At 45.0% G+C, this 24334-nt stretch overlaps 1 protein-coding gene across 2 annotated transcripts; it reads right to left on the bottom strand.

The window, feature by feature from the left end:
• Window positions 1-13593: 13593 nt before the first annotated feature.
• Window positions 13594-20472, bottom strand: mrpl37 (mitochondrial ribosomal protein L37). Of its 2 annotated transcripts, none has more exons than XM_003459172.5 (8): window positions 19967-20471; window positions 19444-19627; window positions 17365-17480; window positions 17098-17286; window positions 16823-16977; window positions 16605-16736; window positions 14241-14315; window positions 13594-13885 (listed from the first exon to the last, which is right to left on the bottom strand). In XM_003459172.5, exons 1-8 carry the CDS (start codon window positions 20334-20336, stop codon window positions 13808-13810), a joined length of 1299 nt encoding a protein of 432 aa, XP_003459220.1. In that variant the 5' UTR covers window positions 20337-20471; the 3' UTR covers window positions 13594-13807. The 2 variants fall into 2 exon arrangements, with proteins under 2 accessions (XP_003459220.1, XP_005464590.1); XM_005464533.4 differs by lacking the exon at window positions 13594-13885 and adding an exon at window positions 15851-16006 and having other exon boundaries at window positions 19967-20472.
• Window positions 20473-24334: the final 3862 nt, after the last annotated feature.

Raw genomic sequence — 24334 nt, forward strand, 5'->3', positions numbered from 1 at the left:
ATGATGGCCAAACGAAGCTTGTGTTAAAAACGGTTCGTTACTCCAAGCGTTTCAGCACAGTCCTCTATGCTGACATCTGGTGGCCACAAATATGAAGCGCAGCTTAAATTTAAAGCGCTCTACTTCATTAAGACTGCATACTCCACAGAGTGGATACTGGGCCTGCTTTGAACATGACATAATTATGTCTGTTTGTTTAATAAATACATTTGATTAATAAAGTTTCCTTCTTTAAACATGTGCCATGGTGTGGTCTTTCTTTGCTTGATGTTGGTAAATACAATAGATGAAAAATACATATAATAATGTACAACACAGTATGGAGTATGCTTCTGCTGTGAGGTCCTGCCTCCATGTACTTATGCAGTTAATCACTGGACAGCTATGTTTATAAATAATATGATATTGGGCCAATTTTCTTAGACATATTTTTGACCTGGGGGTAAAACTGATTGTGAACTGAGAGGGGAAATGTTTATGAACTTGTAAAGTAAAAACATGATGCATTTAAGGTCATCCTGTTTGGTTTTTATTTAAGCAGAGAATTTGTTCCTCTGTGCGATGGCCGAGTCTGTTTGTTTTCTTGGAGATCATTTCTCCTGCCTCAGAGAAAATCCTCTCACATGAACAGAAGAGGCTGGAGTGCACAGAAACTGTAGAGATGCAGGTTTACGCTCTTCCTGGTCCCACGGACTATCAGCTAAAGAGAATAAACACATTAAAGTGCTGCACATTTTGTAGAATAACATTTTAAGATTATTTTAAAAATAAAATATATTTTTTATTTTATTTTATTAAATTTAAAGAGTAAAATGGAAGTCTTTCTAAAGTTATTTAATGACATTTGTATTATGAAAAGCAGACTTTTGTTTTGTTAAAACATTTAAAGTTTTTCATGTGTAGGCGCCAGACGTCTGCTTTATATTTTTATTTACGATTGAGTTCATGTTTGTTTTATAATTCATAGATTCATTACATAAGTCATCTTTTCAGGATTAATAAATATGAAAATATATGTTGTGTTTACATAAAGTAATGTTATGTCACTGTTTGGGATTGGAACCTAAAAAGGGGTACCTCTCACTTTAAGTATGAAACCCTGGCTGCGTCCCAATTCAGGGTCTGCACGCTTGAAGTACGCACACTACGCGTACTACGTACGGTGCGTACTACAAGTACGGGAAGTGCGGAAGTGAGAGGCTTGTGAAATGGGACGGTCTAGCCTTCGTCGCGCTGTTCAGGTTGCCTAGCAACCATGATACTAACCGCGAGAAATGTTTCATACAGCTTTGTGTGACAGAAATGAAGGAGAAAAAATGTTTTGTTGGTCATTCATTTTTGTCATGACATCACTTTGATTAGTTGAGACCACAGGACTGTAAAACATGATAGTTGGGCTTCATTTCTGTACTGAACAGTCATTTCAAGATTAGTTAGTAAATAACAATTAGCTAATGTTGTTCATGAGACTAAAATTATATATATCTATATATATAGATATACACACACACACACACACAGACACACACACACACACACACACACACATATATTACAGCAGTGAGCTTGAACTCTGGGTCAAAGATTCAAGTTGCAGTTATTTATATTTCCTATCACCTTAAATCTTCACACAAAGACAAGTATCTCTGACAGTGTATATACAGATGTATTATATATAAGAGACAAACATTGTTCTTTCAATATGCTGGCATTATTACATTTGGCTCAATGCTTACATATATGTGTAAAAAGAAAATGTACGAGCTGTGATAACTGTTTCTGATAGAATGAAGAGTAGACTGATATATGAAATATTCCTTTATTGGGTGAGAAAATCAGACCATGTCATAACTGCTTTAAGTCATACAGAATAGATATCAGAGCCTTAAACAGGCTGACTTCTGCTAAATGGGTCAAACTGGGCAGAAAGTCTACAAACACATAACATCCTTATAGAATATGATGTAACACTATAGATCAACTTAGCTCAGAATATATAAAGCATATAAACAATTACAGCAATATGATGCAACAAACACAGCAGTGCTACTAATCCAAAATACTCAAAGCTTCATAGAACTGAAACAAACATTTATTTTTAGCTCCATTCTGCTGCTGATACATACTTTAGGTTTCTGAATATTAAACTTGTTGCTGCCTTTCATAGTGTGTAACTTGAAGGCCCTGAGTACTTTCTCCCACACTGAAAACACTGGGATGATAACATTATTTGAACATTACCTAATAAGACTGATTCAGGACAGACAATTAGTTATGTTAAACTTTCCTAGCAGTCCTTCACAAACAGGGAACAGTCTGTCTATTCTCTCCATCTGTCAGCTGCTGCTGGCTCTTCCTCCTCCTCTTCCTCACACACTGCTGAGTTTGTCCTGGTGGATCATCAGGGGTGCAAAGCCTCACAGATGATGTGCAGCAGTGGGTCCCTCAGTCTGTCCTCACTCTGGACACTTGCAGTTGTCACACATGGAAATCAAATGTGTGATAAGCTGCAGGATTCAAACACAAGTGTAACTTATAAATACATGTTCATACTTTTATTCCACAATCAGAGAGAAAGAAACAGAGAGAGAGTGCAGGACAGACAGACAGGTGACAGTCTCAGGTGTACACACTGCTACAAAACAGCACAAGAGAAGGAGGATTTAGTGTTTGTGTTATTACGAGTGCTAAACAAGAAGAGTTCCCAGATGGTCCAGTGGACACATGTGTGACTCCTGTGATTAAAGCATCTTTCTTTCAGCTTAACGAGTGAACCGTCAGCTCGTTCAAACACACGTTAAAGTCCGTTTGGCTCGACACCACCGAACAGAGGCAGCAATATAACATAGCTGACATTAACAGTGCAGTGAATCCTGCTTGTGCCGTCATATTCAGGACTGCAAACCGAGCAGCATCACTGACTTTCAGCTTGTTGTGTTTGTGGATATATGACTGACTTTAATTATCCATAAAATCATCACATTCTCTGTAAGATTAAGGTCGACTATATATATATTTAGACATAGAGGCTATAAAACCAAGTTACCACTGAAAGTACAAACATCACTAATGTCACATAACTTTGCCGACATGTGGCCAACAGTAATGTTTTAATGTTCTTAAATATTGGCACATAAATAAGTGACATCATATTCAGTACTTACTTTTGACAGTTCACTCTTCAGCCGCTCCCTTCTGCCGTATTTTGCGGCAAAATCATCCACACCCACCGCCGCGCTATGGATTGTGGGATATATGGGACCACAAAGCGTGCACCGGACCACGCTTGATATTTGGGGAAATCGACGGCGCATTTGGAGTATGCATTTGAAGTACACTTTGAATTGGGACAGCCGTCGTCGCGTGGCGGTGACGTAATCGCACTTGAAATGCGTACTTCAAGCGTGCATACCCTGAATTGGGACACAGCCCCTGTGTGAGCGGGAAGGGGAGGAGCATGGACAGAGAGGTTAGGAGTCTCACATAGTGATGGTAAATTTGATTCTTTTTACTGAATCGAGTTTTAATGAGTGAAACACCAAAGTGAATCGGTTTTTTTGAGTCATTTGAGTCACTGAGTCAGTTGACCAGAGAGTGCAAAAAATGTACATTTTCACTCAAACTTAATTTGTTTCTCTTTTCATGTATATCCTACTGCTAAGATGAGTGATCCTAAAAGAAAACTATTTTATAGAGCCAAAAAAAAAAATTCTAAAGGGAACATTTATTTTGTTTATTTTTATTTTATTAGTATTTTCCTTAAATGTATCAAATATATATTTTCTCATCTAAATGTCCACTGAGCTGTGAGCCAGGGGGCGGTAATGCGCCTTAACATTGGTTGCCAACCAAGAAGAAGACGAAGAAGAAGCTGTGAGCCAGGAGGGAGGGGGTGAGTGAGTGAGTGATTCGTTCGCTCTATGATTCAGCACAGGAGGGAGGGGGTGAGTGAGTCCTGAGTGATTCGTTCGCTCTATGATTCAGCACGGGAAGGGAGGGGGTGAGCGAGTCCTGAGTGATTCGTTCGCACTATGATTCAGCACGGGAAGGGAGGGGGTGAGCGAGTCCTGAGTGATTCGTTCGCTCTATGATTCAGCACGGGAGGGAGGGGCGAGCGAGTCCTGAGTGATTCGTTCGCTCTATGATTCAGCACAGGAGGGAGGGGGCGAGCGAGTCCTGAGTGATTCGTTCGCACTATGATTCAGCACAGGAAGGGAGGGGGCGAGCGAGTCCTGAGTGATTCGTTCGCACTATGATTCAGCACGGGAAGGGAGGGGGTGAGCGAGTCCTGAGTGATTCGTTCGCTCTATGATTCAGCACGGGAAGGGAGGGGGCGAGCGAGTCCTGAGTGATTCGTTCGCTCTATGATTCAGCACAGGAGGGAGGGGGTGAGCGAGTCCTGAGTGATTCGTTCGCACTATGATTCAGCACGGGAAGGGAGGGGGTGAGCGAGTCCTGAGTGATTCGTTCGCACTATGATTCAGCACAGGAGGGAGGGGTGAGCGAATCCTGAGTGATTCATTCGCTCTATGATTCAGCACGGGAAGGGAGGGGGTGAGCGAGTCCTGAGTGATTCGTTCGCACTATGATTCAGCACGGGAAGGGAGGGGGTGAGCGAATCCTGAGTGATTCGTTCGCTCTATGATTCAGCACAGGAGGGAGGGGGTGAGCGAGTCCTGAGTGATTCGTTCGCTCTATGATTCAGCACAGGAGGGAGGGGGTGAGCGAGTCCTGAGTGATTCGTTCGCACTATGATTCAGCACGGGAAGGGAGGGGGTGAGGGAATCTTGAGTGATTCGTTCGCACTATGATTCAGCACGGGAAGGGAGGGGGTGAGTGAGTCCTGAGTGATTCGTTCGCTCTATGATTCAGCACGGGAAGGGAGGGGGCGAGTGAGTCCTGAGTGATTCGTTCGCTCTATGATTCAGCACAGGAGGGAGGGGGTGAGCGAATCCTGAGTAATTCGTTCGCTCTATGATTCAGCACAGGAGGGAGGGGGTGAGCGAGTCCTGAGTGATTCGTTCGCACTATGATTCAGCACAGGAGGGAGGGGGTGAGCGAATCCTGAGTGATTCATTCGCTCTATGATTCAGCACGGGAAGGGAGGGGGTGAGCGAGTCCTGAGTGATTCGTTCGCACTATGATTCAGCACGGGAAGGGAGGCGGTGAGCGAATCCTGAGTGATTCGTTCGCTCTATGATTCAGCACAGGAGGGAGGGGTGAGCGAGTCCTGAGTGATTCGTTCGCTCTATGATTCAGCACAGGAGGGAGGGGGTGAGCGAGTCCTGAGTGATTCGTTCGCACTATGATTCAGCACAGGAGGGAGGGGGTGAGCGAATCCTGAGTGATTCATTCGCTCTATGATTCAGCACGGGAAGGGAGGGGTGAGCGAGTCCTGAGTGATTCGTTCGCACTATGATTCAGCACGGGAAGGGAGGCGGTGAGCGAATCCTGAGTGATTCGTTCGCTCTATGATTCAGCACAGGAGGGAGGGGGTGAGCGAGTCCTGAGTGATTCGTTCGCTCTATGATTCAGCACAGGAGGGAGGGGGTGAGCGAGTCCTGAGTGATTCGTTCGCACTATGATTCAGCACGGGAAGGGAGGGGGTGAGGGAATCTTGAGTGATTCGTTCGCTCTATGATTCAGCACAGGAGGGAGGGGGTGAGCGAGTCCTGAGTAATTCATTCGCACTATGATTCAGCACGGGAAGGGAGGGGGTGAGCGAATCCTGAGTGATTCGTTCGCTCTATGATTCAGCACAGAAGGGAGGGGGTGAGTGAGTCCTGAGTGATTCGCTTACGCTACAATTCAGTACAGGAGGGAGGGGGTGAGTGAGTGAGTGAGTGAGTGAGTGAGTGATTCGTTCGCTCTATGATTCAGCACAGGAGGGAGGGGGTGAGCGAGTCCTGAGTGATTCGTTCGCTCTATGATTCAGCACGGGAGGGAGGGGGTGAGCGAATCTTGAGTGATTCGTTCGCTCTATGATTCAGCATGGGAAGGGAGGGGGTGAGTGAATCTTGAGTGATTCGTTCGCTCTATGATTCAGCACAGGAAGGGAGGGGGTGAGTGAGTCCTGAGTGATTCGTTCGCACTATGATTCAGCACGGGAAGGGAGGGGGTGAGCGAATCCTGAGTGATTCGTTCGCTCTATGATTCAGCACAGGAGGGAGGGGGTGAGCGAGTCCTGAGTGATTCGTTCGCTCTATGATTCAGCACAGGAGGGAGGGGTGAGCGAGTCCTGAGTGATTCGTTCGCACTATGATTCAGCACGGGAAGGGAGGGGGTGAGGGAATCTTGAGTGATTCGTTCGCACTATGATTCAGCACGGGAAGGGAGGGGGTGAGTGAGTCCTGAGTGATTCGTTCGCTCTATGATTCAGCACGGGAAGGGAGGGGGCGAGTGAGTCCTGAGTGATTCGTTCGCTCTATGATTCAGCACAGGAGGGAGGGGGTGAGCGAATCCTGAGTAATTCGTTCGCTCTATGATTCAGCACAGGAGGGAGGGGGTGAGCGAGTCCTGAGTGATTCGTTCGCACTATGATTCAGCACAGGAGGGAGGGGTGAGCGAATCCTGAGTGATTCATTCGCTCTATGATTCAGCACGGGAAGGGAGGGGGTGAGCGAGTCCTGAGTGATTCGTTCGCACTATGATTCAGCACGGGAAGGGAGGCGGTGAGCGAATCCTGAGTGATTCGTTCGCTCTATGATTCAGCACAGGAGGAGGGGGTGAGCGAGTCCTGAGTGATTCGTTCGCTCTATGATTCAGCACAGGAGGGAGGGGTGAGCGAGTCCTGAGTGATTCGTTCGCACTATGATTCAGCACGGGAAGGGAGGGGGTGAGGGAATCTTGAGTGATTCGTTCGCTCTATGATTCAGCACAGGAGGGAGGGGGTGAGCGAGTCCTGAGTAATTCATTCGCACTATGATTCAGCACGGGAAGGGAGGGGGTGAGCGAATCCTGAGTGATTCGTTCGCTCTATGATTCAGCACGGGAAGGGAGGGGGTGAGTGAGTCCTGAGTGATTCGCTTACGCTACAATTCAGTACAGGAGGGAGGGGGTGAGTGAGTGAGTGAGTGAGTGATTCGTTCGCTCTATGATTCAGCACAGGAGGGAGGGGGGTGAGCGAGTCCTGAGTGATTCGTTCGCTCTATGATTCAGCACGGGAGGGAGGGGGTGAGCGAATCTTGAGTGATTCGTTCGCTCTATGATTCAGCATGGGAAGGGAGGGGGTGAGTGAATCTTGAGTGATTCGTTCGCTCTATGATTCAGCACAGGAAGGGAGGGGGTGAGTGAGTCCTGAGTGATTCGTTCGCACTATGATTCAGCACGGGAAGGGAGGGGGTGAGTGAGTCCTGAGTGATTCGCTTACGCTACGATTCAGTACAGGAGGGAGGGGGTGAGTGAGTGAGTGAGTGAGTGAGTGATTCGTTCGCTCTATGATTCAGCACAGGAGAGAGGGGGTGAGCGAGTCCTGAGTGATTCGTTCGCACTATGATTCAGCACGGGAAGGGAGGGGGTGAGCGAATCCTGAGTGCTTCGCTTACGCTACGATTCAGCACAGGAAAGCAGGGGGTGAGTAGCTCAAATGTGCTGTTAGCATGTTAGCAGAGCGATGCTACTGTGAACCGAGGAGCTATTGTCTTGATGTGAGCTTCTACTCAGGGTTTTTTCTTCCAGTTCAGAGCAGAAATGTTTTTGTTAAGATACTGGATGTTGTGTTTTTCTCCACAATTTGAATTATAAGCTAGATATATTTCTACTAATGAAATTAGTTTGCTAACAGCAACAGGGATGAGTCAGTGAGTCAGTTGGGCATGTGAATCATGATTCATGAGTCAGTAAAGTGATTCTCGAGTATTGAACGAATCTTCATGATTCGCGCATCACTAGTCTCACAGTTTTTTGACCGTGTGCACAGGCAGTTCTGGATAACTGCTTATTTTTTGGAACTTTCATGCTTATTTAGGAAGGAGTTCATTGTTACATCTTCAGCTTGTAATAAATAAACAGTCTTCAAATCATAATGCAACTGGAAGCATTTCTTTTGAAAACCAGGAACATGCGTCAGCCATAGATTCCCTTTTTGAACTTGGTTTATTGGAAATTACCCTACATCATGTTTTCAGAGAAAATAAACACGCACAAAACAAAAGCAAACAACAAGAACAGAAACTTAGCAAACCCACCCGATCGACCAAAATCAGCTCTAAATACTCCCACATGACAGGACCTCCTCTCTTCCTCGCTAGCTCCGTATCTCTCAATAGAATGATCAAATCCCCTGAATGATTCACGGGATTTGGACGTCACTGATCACGTGACTCTGGCCAAATGAATCAAGCCTTGACACAGTGCTTCTGAAGCAGTGTGGGGTTTTTTTGACACACGTGCTGGAGCGTCAGCTTCAGGCAGGCCATCACTAACTACAGCTGTTTCTGGATTACATACAACCCCATCTGTCTGCATAAAAGCAGTGTTGGAACACACTGTGGTACCCTCGTCAGCATCAGTTGAACAGTATTGTACTGCAGAAAGTAGTGTGTTGATATAAAATGGTGAGATTAACAATGGAGGAGAGACAGACCATCATAACACTTATAAATGTCGGTCTGTCCTACAGAGAAAGCCAAGGTGTCAGTGAGTACAGTTTTCTTCACCATCCAAAGGCTCAGAAACAAACTGTGACAGGAAGAGGTCTGCAGACCCAAAGACACGACTGGATCAGAGGACAAGTTTCTGAGAGTTAACAGCTTGTGTGATCGGCGGCTCACAGGACAACAGCTTCAAGCAGCTTAATAGTGGTCGTAGTAAGAAAGTCTCAGTTTCTACTGTGAAGAGAAGACTTCGTGCTGCAGGTCTGACAGGACGAGGTGCAGAAAGAAAACCAGACATCAGAATAAGACAAAGAGGCTTGTCTGGGCCATGAAACACCACCCTTGGACTACTGAAGACTGGAAGAAGGTTTTATGGACTGATGGTTCATCACACAGGATCTTCGTATGCCGTCGAGTAGGTGAAAGGATGGTTCCACAGTTTGTGGCATCAACTGTCAAACATGCAGGAGGAAGTGTGATGGTCTGGGGCTGTTTGCTGATCCAGGGTCGGTGACTTGTACAGAGTGAGAGGCTCCCTGAACCAAAACCACAGCATTCTGCAGCTCCATGCAGGACCCTCTGGTTGGTCAGGGGTTCATCCTACAGCAAGATAATGAACCAAAACATGATTTCAAGCTGTGCCAGAACCACCTCAGGAAAATAAAACAAGATAGAGTGTCCAGCACAGTCTGCAGACTTAAATCCCATCGAGCTGGTTTGGGATGAACTGGACAGAAGAGTGAAAGCAAAGCAGCCTACAAGGTCCACATTTATGGGAACTTCTGCTACAGATATGGGAGAATATTTGATTTCTATTGTAGAAAGAATGCCATGAGTCAGAAGTTTAGAATACACTTTGGTCTATAAATTGATTCCATGATTTCTTTTTTAACTCCAGTTTCTTAATTGTACTATACTTTCATTTCAGAGTGCAACGACACATTAAACAGCATAATTTTCCATAAAAAACATTAAAACTTGGGTTGTTCTGGCAGCGTATTTGGGCCTTTATTTTGATGTATGATTCAGTAAAAGGACTACAGGTTACAATCCCTGATTATGTATTGCTTTAAACTGAGAACATTTTGAGGGATGGCTGTTACGAGGAAAGGCAGAAACGTTGCCAGCAGCACACATCGTTGTGTGCCTCAACTTTCGGTCTTTTACCCAGGCTAATCTGCATTTCTCCTTGGTTAGGTTTAGGGATTAGAGGTCTGATCTAAATTATCACATTAAATTTGGGACACATTGTCAGTAGTGGACCTTGGATTCATCAGGTGTTTCAGCCATTATCACCAGACACCCTCATCCAAGGAGGCCCTGCCAGGGTTGATCAGGCCCTGGAGTGTGTGAAGTAGTCAGACTCAAACGTCAAGGAAGGTGGTAGGGAAGCAGACTATGCAGACATTTCAGGTTTCCAAAGGTGAGCAATTTATTTACAGTGAACTTAATTTAATGTAACTTAACAAAACTTCCCCTCAAATAAACTCTATTAACAAAACTCAACATAACATGGCTCTGGTAACACAGCTCACCTCTCCTCTCCTGCATCTGGTAGAGACTGGCTTTAAACAGGGCCATCAATTTCCCTCCAATTGCCCAGCCAATACCACTCACTCAAACTGAGGGATCTAAAACTCTACACAGATGATTTAAAAACACAAAACCTCTACACACGTCTAATATGCACATTTGCGCAACTAAATGGCAATATTAACAAAAAGAAAAACATTCAAAAAATTCCTTTAAACCTTAACACAAACAAAAGGAAGCATCTCTATGGAAAAAGAAACCCCTCCACTTGGTTTGACCTGCTGATGTCATGTGTGACATCATCAGGATTTTAAAATGAGGAAATGCCAGGTGGGCGTTTCCCCACACCTGACCCTCTTGAAGACTGAAAAGACAAACAAAATAAGTATGAACAAATGACTTAATCTGTAACATAATAAAATATAAAGAAACATATCTTAGTATTTGTCTTAATTTGCAGAATGTTTGATTTGCCGGCAACAGAACGCTTACACAGACAAACCCGGGATAGTGAGTGAAGCAATGTTACTTGACAAATAGCAAATCATAGCAAATACATAGAAACAGAATAATGTGTACAATGTGCAAAAAAAGGTCAACGCATATGGGACAAATGAGAGTATTGCAACTGCTCATCCACTTTTATGTTAAAATTGTTATTTCTTCTTTCTTCTGTTTAGTTTTCTACAGTTTATTCTATTTATTCACTGCAACTGAGAAATACTTACCTCTTTAACATTTATGGAGCCTCACTTCTTCAAAGGGACAGAAAAGGTAACAGAGAGGAGTGAGACAAAAGGGACAAGATAGGAGAGAGCAGAGAGGAGGTCTGGCTTCCCACACCTCCCCGCCGGATCGGGCTGTACGCTCTACCTCCCCACTGCCTCCCAGAAAAGGGAAGAAGAGGAGAACATTTTTCTTTCCTATTCTTTCATTCCTCCTTTTAGTTTCACTACCATGAGATAGGTAGGTTGACTGATACAGCTGTATCAGTCAACCAGTGAAACTCATAATGTAATGAGAGTGAAGAAGTCACTTGGATGAGTGACGAAACGTTTCTCCCACAAAACGCTACGTCCAGATGAACAGATTCAACTTTTGGAGATTATAATGTTATGTTTCACCCTTGGGACGCCCCCTGTTGAGGCAGGCCCACCACGGGTCGATCAATCCTTGGCGTGTGTCTCGCGGTTAGCTGACTGCCTTAGCTGCCCAAGTGATGTCAGCCCTTTTTAGCCATAGCCAGTGACTGGTCCTCTCAGCAGTGTTAGCTAGTTCTCTCATAGCCTGCCGTTGTGCCTGTCCTCTGATCCCAATCTCTCTAAGCAGTTTTACTGTTGTACTGGCAACAAAGCCCCTGCACCCCACTTCCACCGAGTGCACCTTGATCTTCCAGCCTCTGTCCTCTGCCTCAGCTGCCAAGTTGGCATAGCGCAGCTTCTTACGCTCAAACGCTTCCTCACTTGCTTCCTCCCATGGTACCGTCAGCTCAATGACGTACGCAAGTTTTTGGGAGTTAGACCAAAGGATGAGGTCTGGTCGCAGAGTAGTTGTTTCGATCTCTGTGGGAAAAATTAGCCTCTGATCCAAGTCCACTTGCAAATGCCAAATCCCTGGCAATGTTTAGCGGGCCCAGGTCCGGGGTTGAGGGGCTCGTCCTCGACTTGTCTCCCTCCCGGACAAATGTTGATGAAAACTGACGCTCCTCTTGGTTCGTGAAAGGTTGAGTGTTGATGGATTTTCTTTTGCGCTCAACTTTCTGAGCTAGACACCTGAGGACCTGGTTGTGTCTCCATGTGTATCTGCCCTGAGTAAGGCTAGTCCTACAACCAACCAAGATCTGCTTGAGTGTTGCTGGGACTGTACACAGGGGGCAGGATGGGTCCTTTCCAAACCACAGCTGCAGATTTATTGGGGAAGGCAGCACATCGTATGTTGCTCGGATGATGAAACTTAGTCTATTAGACTCCATGCCCCAGATTTCACTCCATGAGAGTTTCCTCTTTTCCTCCCAATTCATCCAGCGACCCTGTTTGGCCAGCGCTACAGCTCTGGCATGTCTGGCTGTTTCCTCCTGTCGCCGCACCTCCTCCACCACCATTTTTCGACGTTCCGTTACAGATGCCTGTTGCCACCGAGGTGTTACTGCGCCAAGACCAAATCCTCTGCCGTGTTGGACGTGACCCTCCACGTCACGATGCCCAAGAGCAGATTTGGCCTGTAGCACAGATGTGGCCGGGGTCCACTTCCTCCCCGTCGCTAGGTTGGGAGCAGCACCTGTCACTATAGGGTCCCGGGAGTCCATGAGTGACATCTCAAGCCTCACTTTTTTACTATTATTGTGAGCCACTGGCTATTACCATAAATTCCAAATCATCTCAGTGGTTACCACACATAGAAACTGGTTTCCCTTGGAAGTAATAATAATAATACATTTCATTTGAGGGCACTTTTCAGAAACCCAAGGTCACCTTACAAAAGAAAAAAATAAAAGGGGCAATAGTTATAAAATAAGTTAAAATAGCAAAACAGAACTTGACAACAGATAAAATCAGCACTAAAGTGAACAGATGTGTTTTTGAGCTTTGACTTAAATACAGGAACAGAGTCTATATTTCTTATGGCTAGAGGAAGAGAGTTCCAGAGCGGAGGAGCAGAGCGACTGAAGGCTGTGTGCCCCACAGTGATGAGACGTGCAGAAGGAACAGTAAGATGAACAGCAGATGAGGATCTGAGGGCGGGAAACAGATCACACAAATAAGAAGGAGCAGATTTATGGATACCCTTGTACATGAGAAGTAAGATTTTAAAGTAAGAGTAAAATCACAATCCTTGCTGTAGATTTCAGGTCAGCACTGCCACTTTTAATACTGTTGTGACTTCTATGAGCATTTGTGTCTTTAGCTTTTTGTCAGAACTACAATTTTAACATGAGCTTTAGATATCTGACAGCAACATGCCGTGATAAATCCACTGAATTACCCCTTGTTTTGTTTTTTTTAGCTCCCCACTGTGTGCTGCAAGTTTCCTCAAGCTGTTAAACTCCCATTATTTGAGCTTCATTCAGGATGTATTTGTTCTGTTATTTTAGGATGTGGAATACTCTAATACACTCTAACTTTTTCAGCCTGAGTCTGGTGTGATTTACATGATAATGTGGTTATAATATGTTAAACTACAGAAGATAATCCATTTGTGGTTTTTCTATAAGTATACAGATCGCTCTAGGCCAGAGGCCATGTTCTAACATGAGCATAAATATAGTCACTGAACAGTAAAACCACTCATTTGCTTTTCAATGTGGAAGGAAAAGTATGTCTACATGTTTAACATAGAATAGCAACCCAACGAAAACATGTTGAGTACTGACATGAAAAGTGCTTCAGGACTTAGCCTTAGCTTTGAGTATAAGAACTTACTTATGAACAACTTGATAAACCTAATGAGAAAGAAAGAATAAACAGTGTTGAGAAAAGCAGCCTTTATTCAGAAGTTATTATAAAGATGTAGATGAAGTGTGGGTGCAGTTCCATGAAACACCAGCACGCTGTTACTGACCGAAAGAAAATCAGGAGTTTTGATAAGACGCTGGTTTAGATCGCAGACACACACAGACTTTACAGGCAACTGACTGCTGGCAGCGCATCGCTCACACAAACAGATGTATGATGTACGCAGTCCTACACAGCTCCATGCAGGTACAGTGCCAGGAACTTGCTGAACGTCTCAGGCTTGTATCCTGCCAGACCAGCTGGTATCTGTGGAGACACAAAGCAACCAATCAGAACCATTACATTTTCACTGTGGCTCCTCCCACCACACAGTCAAAAGGAAGCATGAGCAATACTTCTGTAACACTTTTCACTCAGTCTGTTTAACTATGCATCAAAAATGCTGCAGCTAAAAATCCATGCAGACTGCATTACTGTACTCCACAGCTACTGCAGAGTACAGTTACAGTACAGTTACTGCGCTGTAACTGTACTCTACAGTAACAGTTACTGTACAGTTACAGTACAGTTACTGCACTGAGGAGCTTCACAGAAAGGGGGATAGCTACACAGATAAAGTTAGTGAAAGCCACGCCTCCCCTCAAACAAACAGAAACTGTACCTTGACTTGCTTCTTTTTAATAAGTGGTCGAACTTTTGCAAAATCATACAGCTCAACGTCTTCATCCAGCCACATCTGCAAACGGACGAAATGGAACAGATAAAACAGACTGCTGGAGTTTAACTTTGGACTCATTAGTTGGAGGACAAACAACAACTTTTGTTGACACATCCATAAGCTTCCTTTCTTAAGGCTGAGTAACCACATATGTTTACTGAGGCCATCAGAGACGTAGCCACTGTTCCAGCATCTTCACAGCAGTCTGCTCTTATGTTTGTGGGCTAAACTGGGCTGCTAAGTTGTGGAGTTATTACAAACACTCAATAACACAAGGAAGCACCAAGACATGCATAGTATTTACATGCTGGCGAGGAATTTTTGACCAGGACATGTCCTTCAATGCACATATTAAACAAATATGTAAGACTGCTTTCTTCCATTTGTGCAACATCTCTAAAGTTAGAAATATCCTGTCTCAGAGTGATGCTGAAAAACTAGTTCATGCATTTATTACTTCCAGGCTGGACTACTGTAATTCATTATTATCAGGATGTCCTAAAAACTCGCTGAAAAGCCTTCAGCTGATCCAAAATGCTGCAGCAAGAGTCCTGACAGGGACTAGAAAGAGAGAGCAGATTTCTCCTGTTTTGGCTTCCCTTCATTGGCTTCCTGTTAAATCCAGAATCCAAAATCCTGCTCCTCACATACAAGGTCTTAAATAATCAGGCCCCATCTTATCTTAATGACCTTGTAGTACCATATCACCCTATTAGAGCACTTCGCTCTCACACTGCAGGCCTACTTGTTGTTCCTAGAGTATTTAAAAGTAGAATGGGAGGCAGAGCCTTCAGTTTTCAGGCCCCTCTTCTGTGGAACCAACTTCCAGTTTGGATTCGGGAGACAGACACTATCTCTACTTTCAAGATTAGGCTTCAAACTTTCCTTTTTGCTAAAGCATATAGTTAGGGCTGGACCAGGTGACCCTGAATCCTCCCTTAGTTATGCTGCAATAGACGTAGGCTGCCGGGGATTCCCATGATGCACTGAGTTTTTCCTTTCCAGTCACCTTTCTCACTCACTATGTGTTAACAGACCTCTCTGCATTGAATCATATCTGTTATTAATCTCTGTCTCTCTTCCACAGCATGTCTTTATCCTGTCTTCCTTCTTTCACCCCAACCAATCACAGCAGATGGCCCCGCCCCTCCCTGAGCCTGGTTCTGTCGGAGGTTTCTTCCTGTTAAAAGGGAGTTTTTCCTTCCCACTGTCGCCAAAGTGCTTGCTCATAGGGGGTCATATGACTGTTGGGTTTTTCTCTGTATCTATGAAGCGCCTTGAAGCGACTTTTGTTGTGATTTGGCGCTATATAAATAAAATTGAATTGAATTGAATGAGTCGTGCCTTTGTGCCACACTGACAGGTTCTGGAGTGATACTTAGCACAACATAGCACGAGCTGTAAGAAGAAAATCATGGTGAACAATACAGCGTGCACTGAATCTGCAAATCTATAGTAAAATCCTTGCACTGAATTGTAAATGGACTGCATTTACAGCAGTGATATTTCCATACACACTTATCATGGGCGTGATGTCAGCATCCTGTACTTTCCTTTTCCAAGGCTGAATGATTTCACAGCATAAATAATCCACACAGGTTAACACGCTGTAATCTGAATGGATGCTGGCAGATCATTCGTCCGCTCTTCTTTGCTGAGTTGCAGAGTTCATTTGAAGTGGCTGGTTTGAAAGCTTCACTCTGATTTTTCTCCATGTGAAAACAAAACAAACCATGAAGAAAAGCTACAAGTTTACAAAGTCATCAACTGATTTGGACCAGAGAGCACACAGTGCAGGTGTGAGGACACCTAGAGGACCCTGGGCTGTTCCTGAACATCCTAACCAGTGTCCTCTGATGGGAGGGAGGCGGTTTGGGTCTTCATCCGGCTCATCTGAATAACTCGTACAACTGTTTGAACTGATGATCCTGGAAACTGCAACATGACACCTTCTGACCAGTACTGGTCAGTAACTGAGTACTATCAAAGAAATCCTATGTATGTAACTGTGTAAATGGAAACTACACCTGACACTCCTCCATGATCACTTATGACACGCTAATAGGTTTTAGCCTTGACACTGCAGAGCCATCAGCACCACTGATATGTTGCAATCTGCACATATACGTTTAGAGAAAACACATTTAAGGTTTTACACACAATTCTTGTTTTTTTAAAGTCATTAAAGACGTGTGCTGTAGCCTCGTTCCACCCTGGAGAGAAACACGTTAGCATTCATGCCCACGAGTGTGTGCAGGCTTCTGACCACACCCCTATATAGCCCAGGATTCCTCACATACAGCTCACCTGGTTTTTAATTCCATCATCTCCTGAGAGGTCTGTGGTATTCAGCTGGAAAACCATGAACTGGAAAATCCTACCATTGGTCCCGACTGACTGCACGGTCACAGGACGGTCTAAGAGTCGCTGGGGACGAGTCTGACACAGATGAAGAGGGATAATTAAGAAACACAACATTGTTCAAACTGAGTTAAGTGTTGCTGGTCGTTTGCATGCATGCTTACCCCATAGAGCTTGTGTGCACGGGCCAGCGCGTTTCCAAAGGTAAACATGATCATCTTGGTTCTAAACTGCTCTGGGCGGAGCTTACAACGAGGATCAGCTGACTCCAGGAAGTACAGCGTGTGGGCGTGAGGGTAAGGGTAGTCATCTCTGAAACCTGAGTGGACATGACAGACTTCTGTCACTGAGGGTGAGGAGCAGACAGAAGCACACACAGGCACACCTGGACCCAGCAGACCTCCGTTACAGAAAGGATGACAGCTGGTTAACCTCTCACCTGTGTGGTTTACCTCCTCTTTGTACACGTGCACTTTCTGGAGGTCGATAGTCGGGGAGACGGGATAGAAGGTGTCCAGGACGTGATCCACTGTGTCGGCCACCTCCTGTTTACCAGACACCTCTGGGAGAGGATCCATGCTGTTCAGCAGTAAACCGTTCTGACCTCTTATCTGGAGGAGATCCTCGCCTGACACACAAACACGTTTGATCGTATTAGTCACGACTCGCAGTCAAACTGATCCTGCTGAGCACGAGGGTACGATACCTCTTTTCCACGTGGTTGCCAGCGAGTAGTTCTCTGCAAGCATCCTCCTCCCGACGGCTGGGTGGCTGGACTGTAGAGTCGCACACAGGTGCAGCAGGTTGAGCAGCAGAGTGTTGCTGAGGAACAAGCAACAAAGGGAAAGTTAGTTTATACAATACGAAAATAAGTAATATGAGCCTTATTATGACTCCGCCTATCATTACTGCTCCTGTGTGGAACGTCTGAAAACATCAACCCTGTCCAGTCTCTGATGAAGTGGACCGCTGAGCTCATAAAGGGACAGGTCACTGTATTCATGCGTTAACTCCACTGTATACGTTGAGTCGAGTCTTTGGACAAAAGCATAGATATGAGTAATGGCAGCTCTTATGTTCGTCAGTCTTTATTATGTGGTGTGCCGCAGACAAAAGCCTGATCTAACGTTTGACTCTGTGGCTTATTTGGAGCAGCTGACAGCAGGTTTGCTTCTATTCAATTCAATTCAATTTTATTTACACAGCGCCAAATCACAACAGAAGTCACCTCAAGGCGCTTTATATTGTAAGGTAGACCCTACAATGATACATACAGAGAAAAGCCCAACAATCATATGACCCCCTATGAGCAAGCACTTTGGCGACAGTGGGAAGGAAAAACTCCCTTTTAACAGGAAGAAACCTCCGGCAGAACCAGGCTCAGGGAGGGGCGGGGCCATCTGCTGTGATTGGTTGGGGTGAAAGAAGGAAGACAGGATAAAGTCATGCTGTGGAAGAGAGACAGAGATTAATAACAGATATGATTCGATGCAGAGAGGTCTATTAACACATAGTGAGTGAGAAAGGTGACTGGAAAGGAAAAACTCAATGCATCATGGGAATCCCCGGCAGCCTACGTCTATTGCAGCATAACTAAGGGAGGATTCAGGGTCACCTGGTCCAGCCCTAACTATATGCTTTAGCAAAAAGGAAAGTTTGAAGCCTAATCTTGAAAGTAGAGATAGTGTCTGTCTCCTGGATCCAAACTGGAAGTTGGTTCCACAGAAGAGGGGCCTGAAAACTGAAGGCTCTGCCTCCCATTCTACTTTTAAATACTCTAGGAACAACAAGTAGGCCTGCAGTGTGAGAGCGAAGTGCTCTAATGGGGTGATATGGTACTACAAGGTCATTAAGATAAGATGGGGCCTGATTATTTAAGACCTTGTATGTGAGGAGCAGGATTTTGGATTCAATTCTGGATTTAACAGGAAGCCAATGAAACTCTCTCCATGCGCTGTCACAGAAGGTGTGTGTGTTGCTGTCTCTGTCAGGGACCAGCTTGTTTTCTGAACATACAGAGGCAGCCCCTCAGGTTGTTTTGGCTGGTCCTCCGGTGGTGCCATGGTGACCAATGCCAAGCATCAACTAAAGCAATGAAAAAATATTGCAGTAAACAGTACACATGTGTCACAGCCCTAAACAGACTGTATTCAAATGATGTCAGATCTGTAAATTAAGCCTGCTTCCTTAATAACAGTGGTGAATCGTGGGGTTGCAAACACACATCCACATGTGTAGAAGTCTAAATCGTGGACAAAGTCTGCTGCAGACACAGTTATTCCTGTTATCAGAATACTTTATTAATCCCTAAGGAAATGTTGCTAATGCAGCTTAGTTGGTGCATCGTAGTTGAGTGTGTCTGTGGAAGTGCACTGCATGGAGCACATAAATGGTAAATACATACATATATATATATATATATATATATATATATATAACCAGTGTGTGTGTGTGTATATAGATATATATATATATATATATATATATATATATATATATGTGTATGTATGTGTATGTATGTATGTATGTATGTATGTATGTATGTATGTATAGCGCTTTTATTTACCCAAAGCGCTCTATACAACATGCCCCACATTCACCCATTCTCCCAAGCACTTTCTCATTCATACACATTCATGTATGGGTTAGCATCTTGCCCAAGGATACTTGACATGTAGACTGGAGGAGCCTGGGATCGAACCACCAACTTTCCAATCCGTAGGTGACCTGCTCTACCTCCTGAGCTACAGCCACACCACATGTGTAAGTATAGATGTCACCCAACCTGTATTTCTCTTTACGGGGTCGATCCTCTGTCGTGTCCCAGAAGCGCGCGTGTTTGATGGCATTCTGTACACGCTCATCCTGATCTGGGATCTGATTTTCAGGGTTCCCTGCGAGGGAAAGGAGCTGTGCAGGGAGACCTGGGATCACCTGGGTTTTGGTCAGCCAGGCAGCCTGACGCACACCTGAGAGACCGACAGGCAAAATTTCTTTATAAATAAAACTGAAGATTTCAAATAACAGCTTTTTAAAATGAATCAAATCTGCGTGATCACGTGGGTCTACGTTTAGCTACAAAGACTTTCAAAATAAACTTCTCTCAGAGTAAAGCTCCTTCAGACTTTTGCGTCTATTTATTAAAATCTTGATTGTGGTGCACATAAACAAGCATCATATGAGTGATTTCTGATGAGGCCTGTCAGTCAGCCAAGCATCACTTGCACTCCCGTAGACTTCGATAATAATGCTCATGTGTGTCTAATGAACCCCGGGCAGCGACGTGCTCAGCGTGAGACAGCCGTTACCTTCCAGCGCGCTGGTCCTCTGGTTGAACATATAACACGGCTTGTCCTTGTACAGCAGCATCTCGTGGGCAGGGGGAGACTTGTAATATCGCGGGTCCTTGTAGTCCCTCTCCCAGTGCTGGGTAGCAGGTTTCGCCAGCCCCGGGACATAGTGCATCCTCTCTCCGTATGTGACCATCTCCAGTCCCGGGATTTCGACCCTCTCCCTAGGGTTCCGCGGAGGGGGGACCTTGGCTGTAAGGCAGCGGCCGACAGTGAGGTGTCTCCGGGCCCCTCCATGTGCCGACAACCGCCTCAAATCCGTCAAAAAGGCGGTGTGAGAGAAGAGCGGAGCCGCCGTTTTTAAACGCTGAGCCGTTTCAGGAAACATTTCTCCTCCCGTTGTTCTTCTCGTTGAGCCTTTAACAACAAACTCTGGCCTGATTCATTGCTACACTGTAACCGTGCTGTAGGACAGCGCCATGACACTTCTTCTTCTTTTAATTCGTGTTGACCTGTAAGCGGGGGAGCATAGCGCCCCCTGCTGTTGCGTGTTTATAATCTTGATCCCGCAATTTGGCGATTATGAAGCTGTTATTTTAAAACAGCATTGTGATTTCTGTATATGTTCAAACAGGCCATTCTAGCCCATTCCTGTATCTGATGACCTCTTACTATGATCTCTTACTATTTGGCAGTAAATGTGCAAAGTACGCTACTTGTGACAGGCTAAAGAGACTGGCGAAAAGATGGATGCAGTCAAGATGTAGTCACCAGTTCTATATGAACCATAGTAGATGACATGCTCTACCTCCTGAGCCATCCCAGCTACAGTAACCCCTCATGTCTTTCTCAGCTTGGTTACTACAATACTTGAGAGGAGCTTCCATGTTATGGAGAGGCTTAGTGTTACGTCCCTCTGCAGCCCCTAATCATCTTAATGTGTTCAGCTGGTGCTAATTGGCCACACCTAGTCAGGTGTGGATAAAACCATACCTGAGGCAAGCTTCCGGGGAGCTCACTTACTTTTGCCTTGGTGGCACCAGCCATTTTAGCCAACCTGGTGTTCCATTTTAAGATAAAACCTCTTCCTACCTACACTCTGCTATTCGTCTCCTGTTTTATGTTGCGGCCTCGAGCCGGGTCGTAACATAAGTGGGGGTTGTCCGGGATTTTTGGACATTTTAGTGGAGACTGAATATCAGTTTTTTTGTATTGCTTTTAAGTGGGTGAGTGACAGTGTTCACTGTAATTGGGCAGACTCCCTTTAGTAAGTGTGTTTCAGCTGGGTAGCTGTGCTGCCCTTCCATTGAAGCATTTGTTTGTTGTTTTGCTTTGTTTTAGTTTATTGTGTTTGGTGGTTATCCTGGGTGGGGGTACGCTTCAGAGTTTGGTAGGAGACCATACCTCTGGTCTGCTGCTTGCTCTCGAGTTCGCGTTTAAAGTTGCCTCGAGCCCGGTACACCACTGAAGACTAGACAGGTCAAGTTTTGTTTTTAGCGTTTTAGGCTGGGAGTTGCTCATAGTAAATCAGTGGCAGCGAACTTGGCAGGAGGTTTGAGACCATTCAATAATTATGGTCTGTAGCTGAGGCAGGTAGACCATTTTTAAGTTGGCATAGTGTGTACTGTGTGTGCATATGTCAGTGTTGATGGATGCTAATGAGATCCTCGTGAGGTGAGTGTTTTGTGCTGTGACTTTTAGTGTTGTGGGGAATATGGCTACTTTTGTTGGATCACTTGTGAGTGTTGTTGGCCAGGTGATGGCAATAACACTGAGGGGTGCTGAGTCACCCTTGATGTGATCATTGTGTGGCCATAGCTCTCCATTTTGTGGTTGGTCACTAGTGTGCTTGCTTTACTGAACTTTTTGGATTAAAGTAACTTGTTATAGTATAGGGCCACTTGTATGTGACTGTTTGTGTGGTGGAGACAACAGATCACTTAGTTGTGATTATTTGTTCTTACTTTTGGTTTTGTGTTGTAGGTCAGGTAATCGTTTTGGGTTGGTGACTGTTGTGCTCCTTTGTGTTGGTCACATGTTACTTTTTGTGTGTGTTCAGTGTGGCAACTTCAAATCCTCATGAAGGGGCATCCATGCTTACAGATGCCAACTATAGTGTGAACACTGTGCTTCTGTTAGCTTTTACTTTTATTCCAGGTTTGTGGGTCAAGGACCTGAAGGCTTCAGAGGGGCTTTTAATAAATTTAGGGGTCCTAGAGGAACCCTTTTGAGGGAGGAGGTGTTACGTCCCTCTGCAGCCCCTAATCATCTTAATGTGTTCAGCTGGTGCTAATTGGCCACACCTAGTCAGGTGTGGATAAAACCATACCTGAGGCAAGCTTCCGGGGAGCTCACTTACTTTTGCCTTGGTGGCACCAGCCATTTTAGCCAACCTGGTATTCCATTTTAAGATAAAACCTCTTCCTACCTACACTCTGCTATTCGTCTCCTGTTTTATGTTGCGGCCTCGAGCCGGGTCGTAACACTTAGACGTGAGTTTAAGGGTGTTTACCATTGTAGGGATTGTTTGCATTCAGAAGTGGTCAATTCAATTCAGTTTTATTTATACAGCACCAAATCACAACAACAGTCGCCTCAAGGCGCTTTTATATTATAAGGTAGACCCTACAATAATAGATACAAAGAATAACCCAACAATCATATGACCCCCTATGAGCAAGCACTTTGGCGACAGTGGGAAGGAAAAACTCCCTTTTAACAGGAAGAACCAGGCTCAAGGAGGGGCGGGGCCATCTGCTGCGACGGGTTGGGGTGAAGGGTCGAAGGTCTGCCCCGTGTTAGCTAGCTCTGAGTACCTGCTGTTAGCAGCACCCATATTTGTGCAGCCAGCTGATCACCGAGGGCCATTAGCCTCTTCAGCCAGTAGACACAAATAATGTCAGGTCTTGGCACTGTCCAACTCTTCATTCTGAAGACACATTATTAGGTTGACTGGCTCTTGCTTATGTGACGCTGCTTTCTCCACGATGTTCTTTCAGTGAGCAAATTGCTCAAGTTCAGCTTTGAGTGGGTCTGCCCTTGTGCTATTTCCCCTTTCCCCTCACAGCATGGAGCTTTGGAGAACAAGTCATTTTTTTCTTGACCTCTTCATGGGGTGGCTGTAGCTCAGGTGGCAGAGCAGGTCAGCCACTAACCAGAAGGTCGGTGGTTCGATCCCAGGCTTCTCCACGCTGTATGCCAAATATAAGATAAGATAAAAATACTAACCCCATGTCTGCCTACTGATGGTGGTCAGAGGGCCCGGTGGCGCCAGTGTCCGGCAGCCTCGCCTCTGTCAGTGCGCCCCAGGGCAGCTGTGGCTACTGTTAGAGTGAATTGTTAAATGTTTGTCATTTTTATTCTTACCATTTGTACTTTAACTGTGTGTTGAAAGGAATTCTTTTGTTCTCCCCTCCCCAGATTCTCGAGGTTCTGAGTGGGGGGCTGTAGTGTTTTATCACAGGCAAACATCCTTGTGAAGGTCTGATGTGGTAAAACTTCCTGCCCTTTGTATGGCTTCACTGTGTTATCTAGGGTGAACCATAGATTGGGTGTGGGGAGGTTACCCTCTTTATGACCTAGGATGTTGTTCCTGCTTTATGACCCTTTTGGTCAGCAGCTCACACACACACACACACACAAGGTATTCCTTGTTCACATGTATACCTATAAGATGTCATATGTTAATGAACCTATGCATATTCATGTAACCACAATAAAAGAGCAGTGTTACGGGGGAACGGACGAGAGCAACTGGGGTCAAGCGAAGGAACGGCGCCTGTCCAGTTCTCTCCCGTGCACGTGAAACATAAAGAATGTTGCCTACTCGAGTCTTGCTTGCTGTGTAATCACATTGCCTTCAACGTTCCAGCGAATAGGTTCAAGCTACAAACCTATCAGCTACAGTGTAGCTTGCCATCACCAGTGTGTGAATGGCTGAATGTAGTGTAAAGCGCTATACAAATGCAGGCCATTTCTTTTCTACTCTATCTCTGCACTGGGCCGAGCTGTGAGCCTTTGTTTTGTATTTACGAACATCTTGTAGTGCTTCTTTTTCACCCAGGACATGTTTCTCATGGTGTCTATCTGCACCTCTGTTCACTGACTTCACTGATTTTGGCTTCCTGCCTTCTTTTCTGTGTGGAGCTTACTCTTTACAATCTTATACCCAAGTGCTTTTAGCATTACTGTGGCATTTGCATATATGACCTCATTGTTTTTAGTGATACTGGCAGTGGGGATCATGTGTAGAGCACATTTGCAACCATCCTCTGACGAGACGTTTTTAGTGAGCCAGTGGAGTCGTGTGTTTGGTTGGGTGGGTGCTGTGATTGCAGCCGGTCCCCAGCTCTCTGTAAATGGCCGTTGATCAGTGGTTATAATAAT

Source organism: Oreochromis niloticus, linkage group LG18 (genome assembly GCF_001858045.2).
Source record: "Oreochromis niloticus isolate F11D_XX linkage group LG18, O_niloticus_UMD_NMBU, whole genome shotgun sequence".
NCBI classification, from domain to species: Eukaryota; Metazoa; Chordata; class Actinopteri; order Cichliformes; family Cichlidae; genus Oreochromis; species Oreochromis niloticus.

Coding starts and splice junctions, on each gene's coding strand:
- mrpl37 (XM_003459172.5), bottom strand. CDS start 20,336: ATGTTTCCTGAAACGGCTCAGCGTTTAAAAACGGCGGCTCCGCTCTTC. Junction 19,628..19,966: donor GAGGACCAGCGCGCTGGAAG/GTAACGGCTGTC, acceptor TCGGTCTCTCAG/GTGTGCGTCAGGCTGCCTGG. Junction 17,481..19,443: donor CCCCGTAAAGAGAAATACAG/GTTGGGTGACAT, acceptor CTTGTTCCTCAG/CAACACTCTGCTGCTCAACC.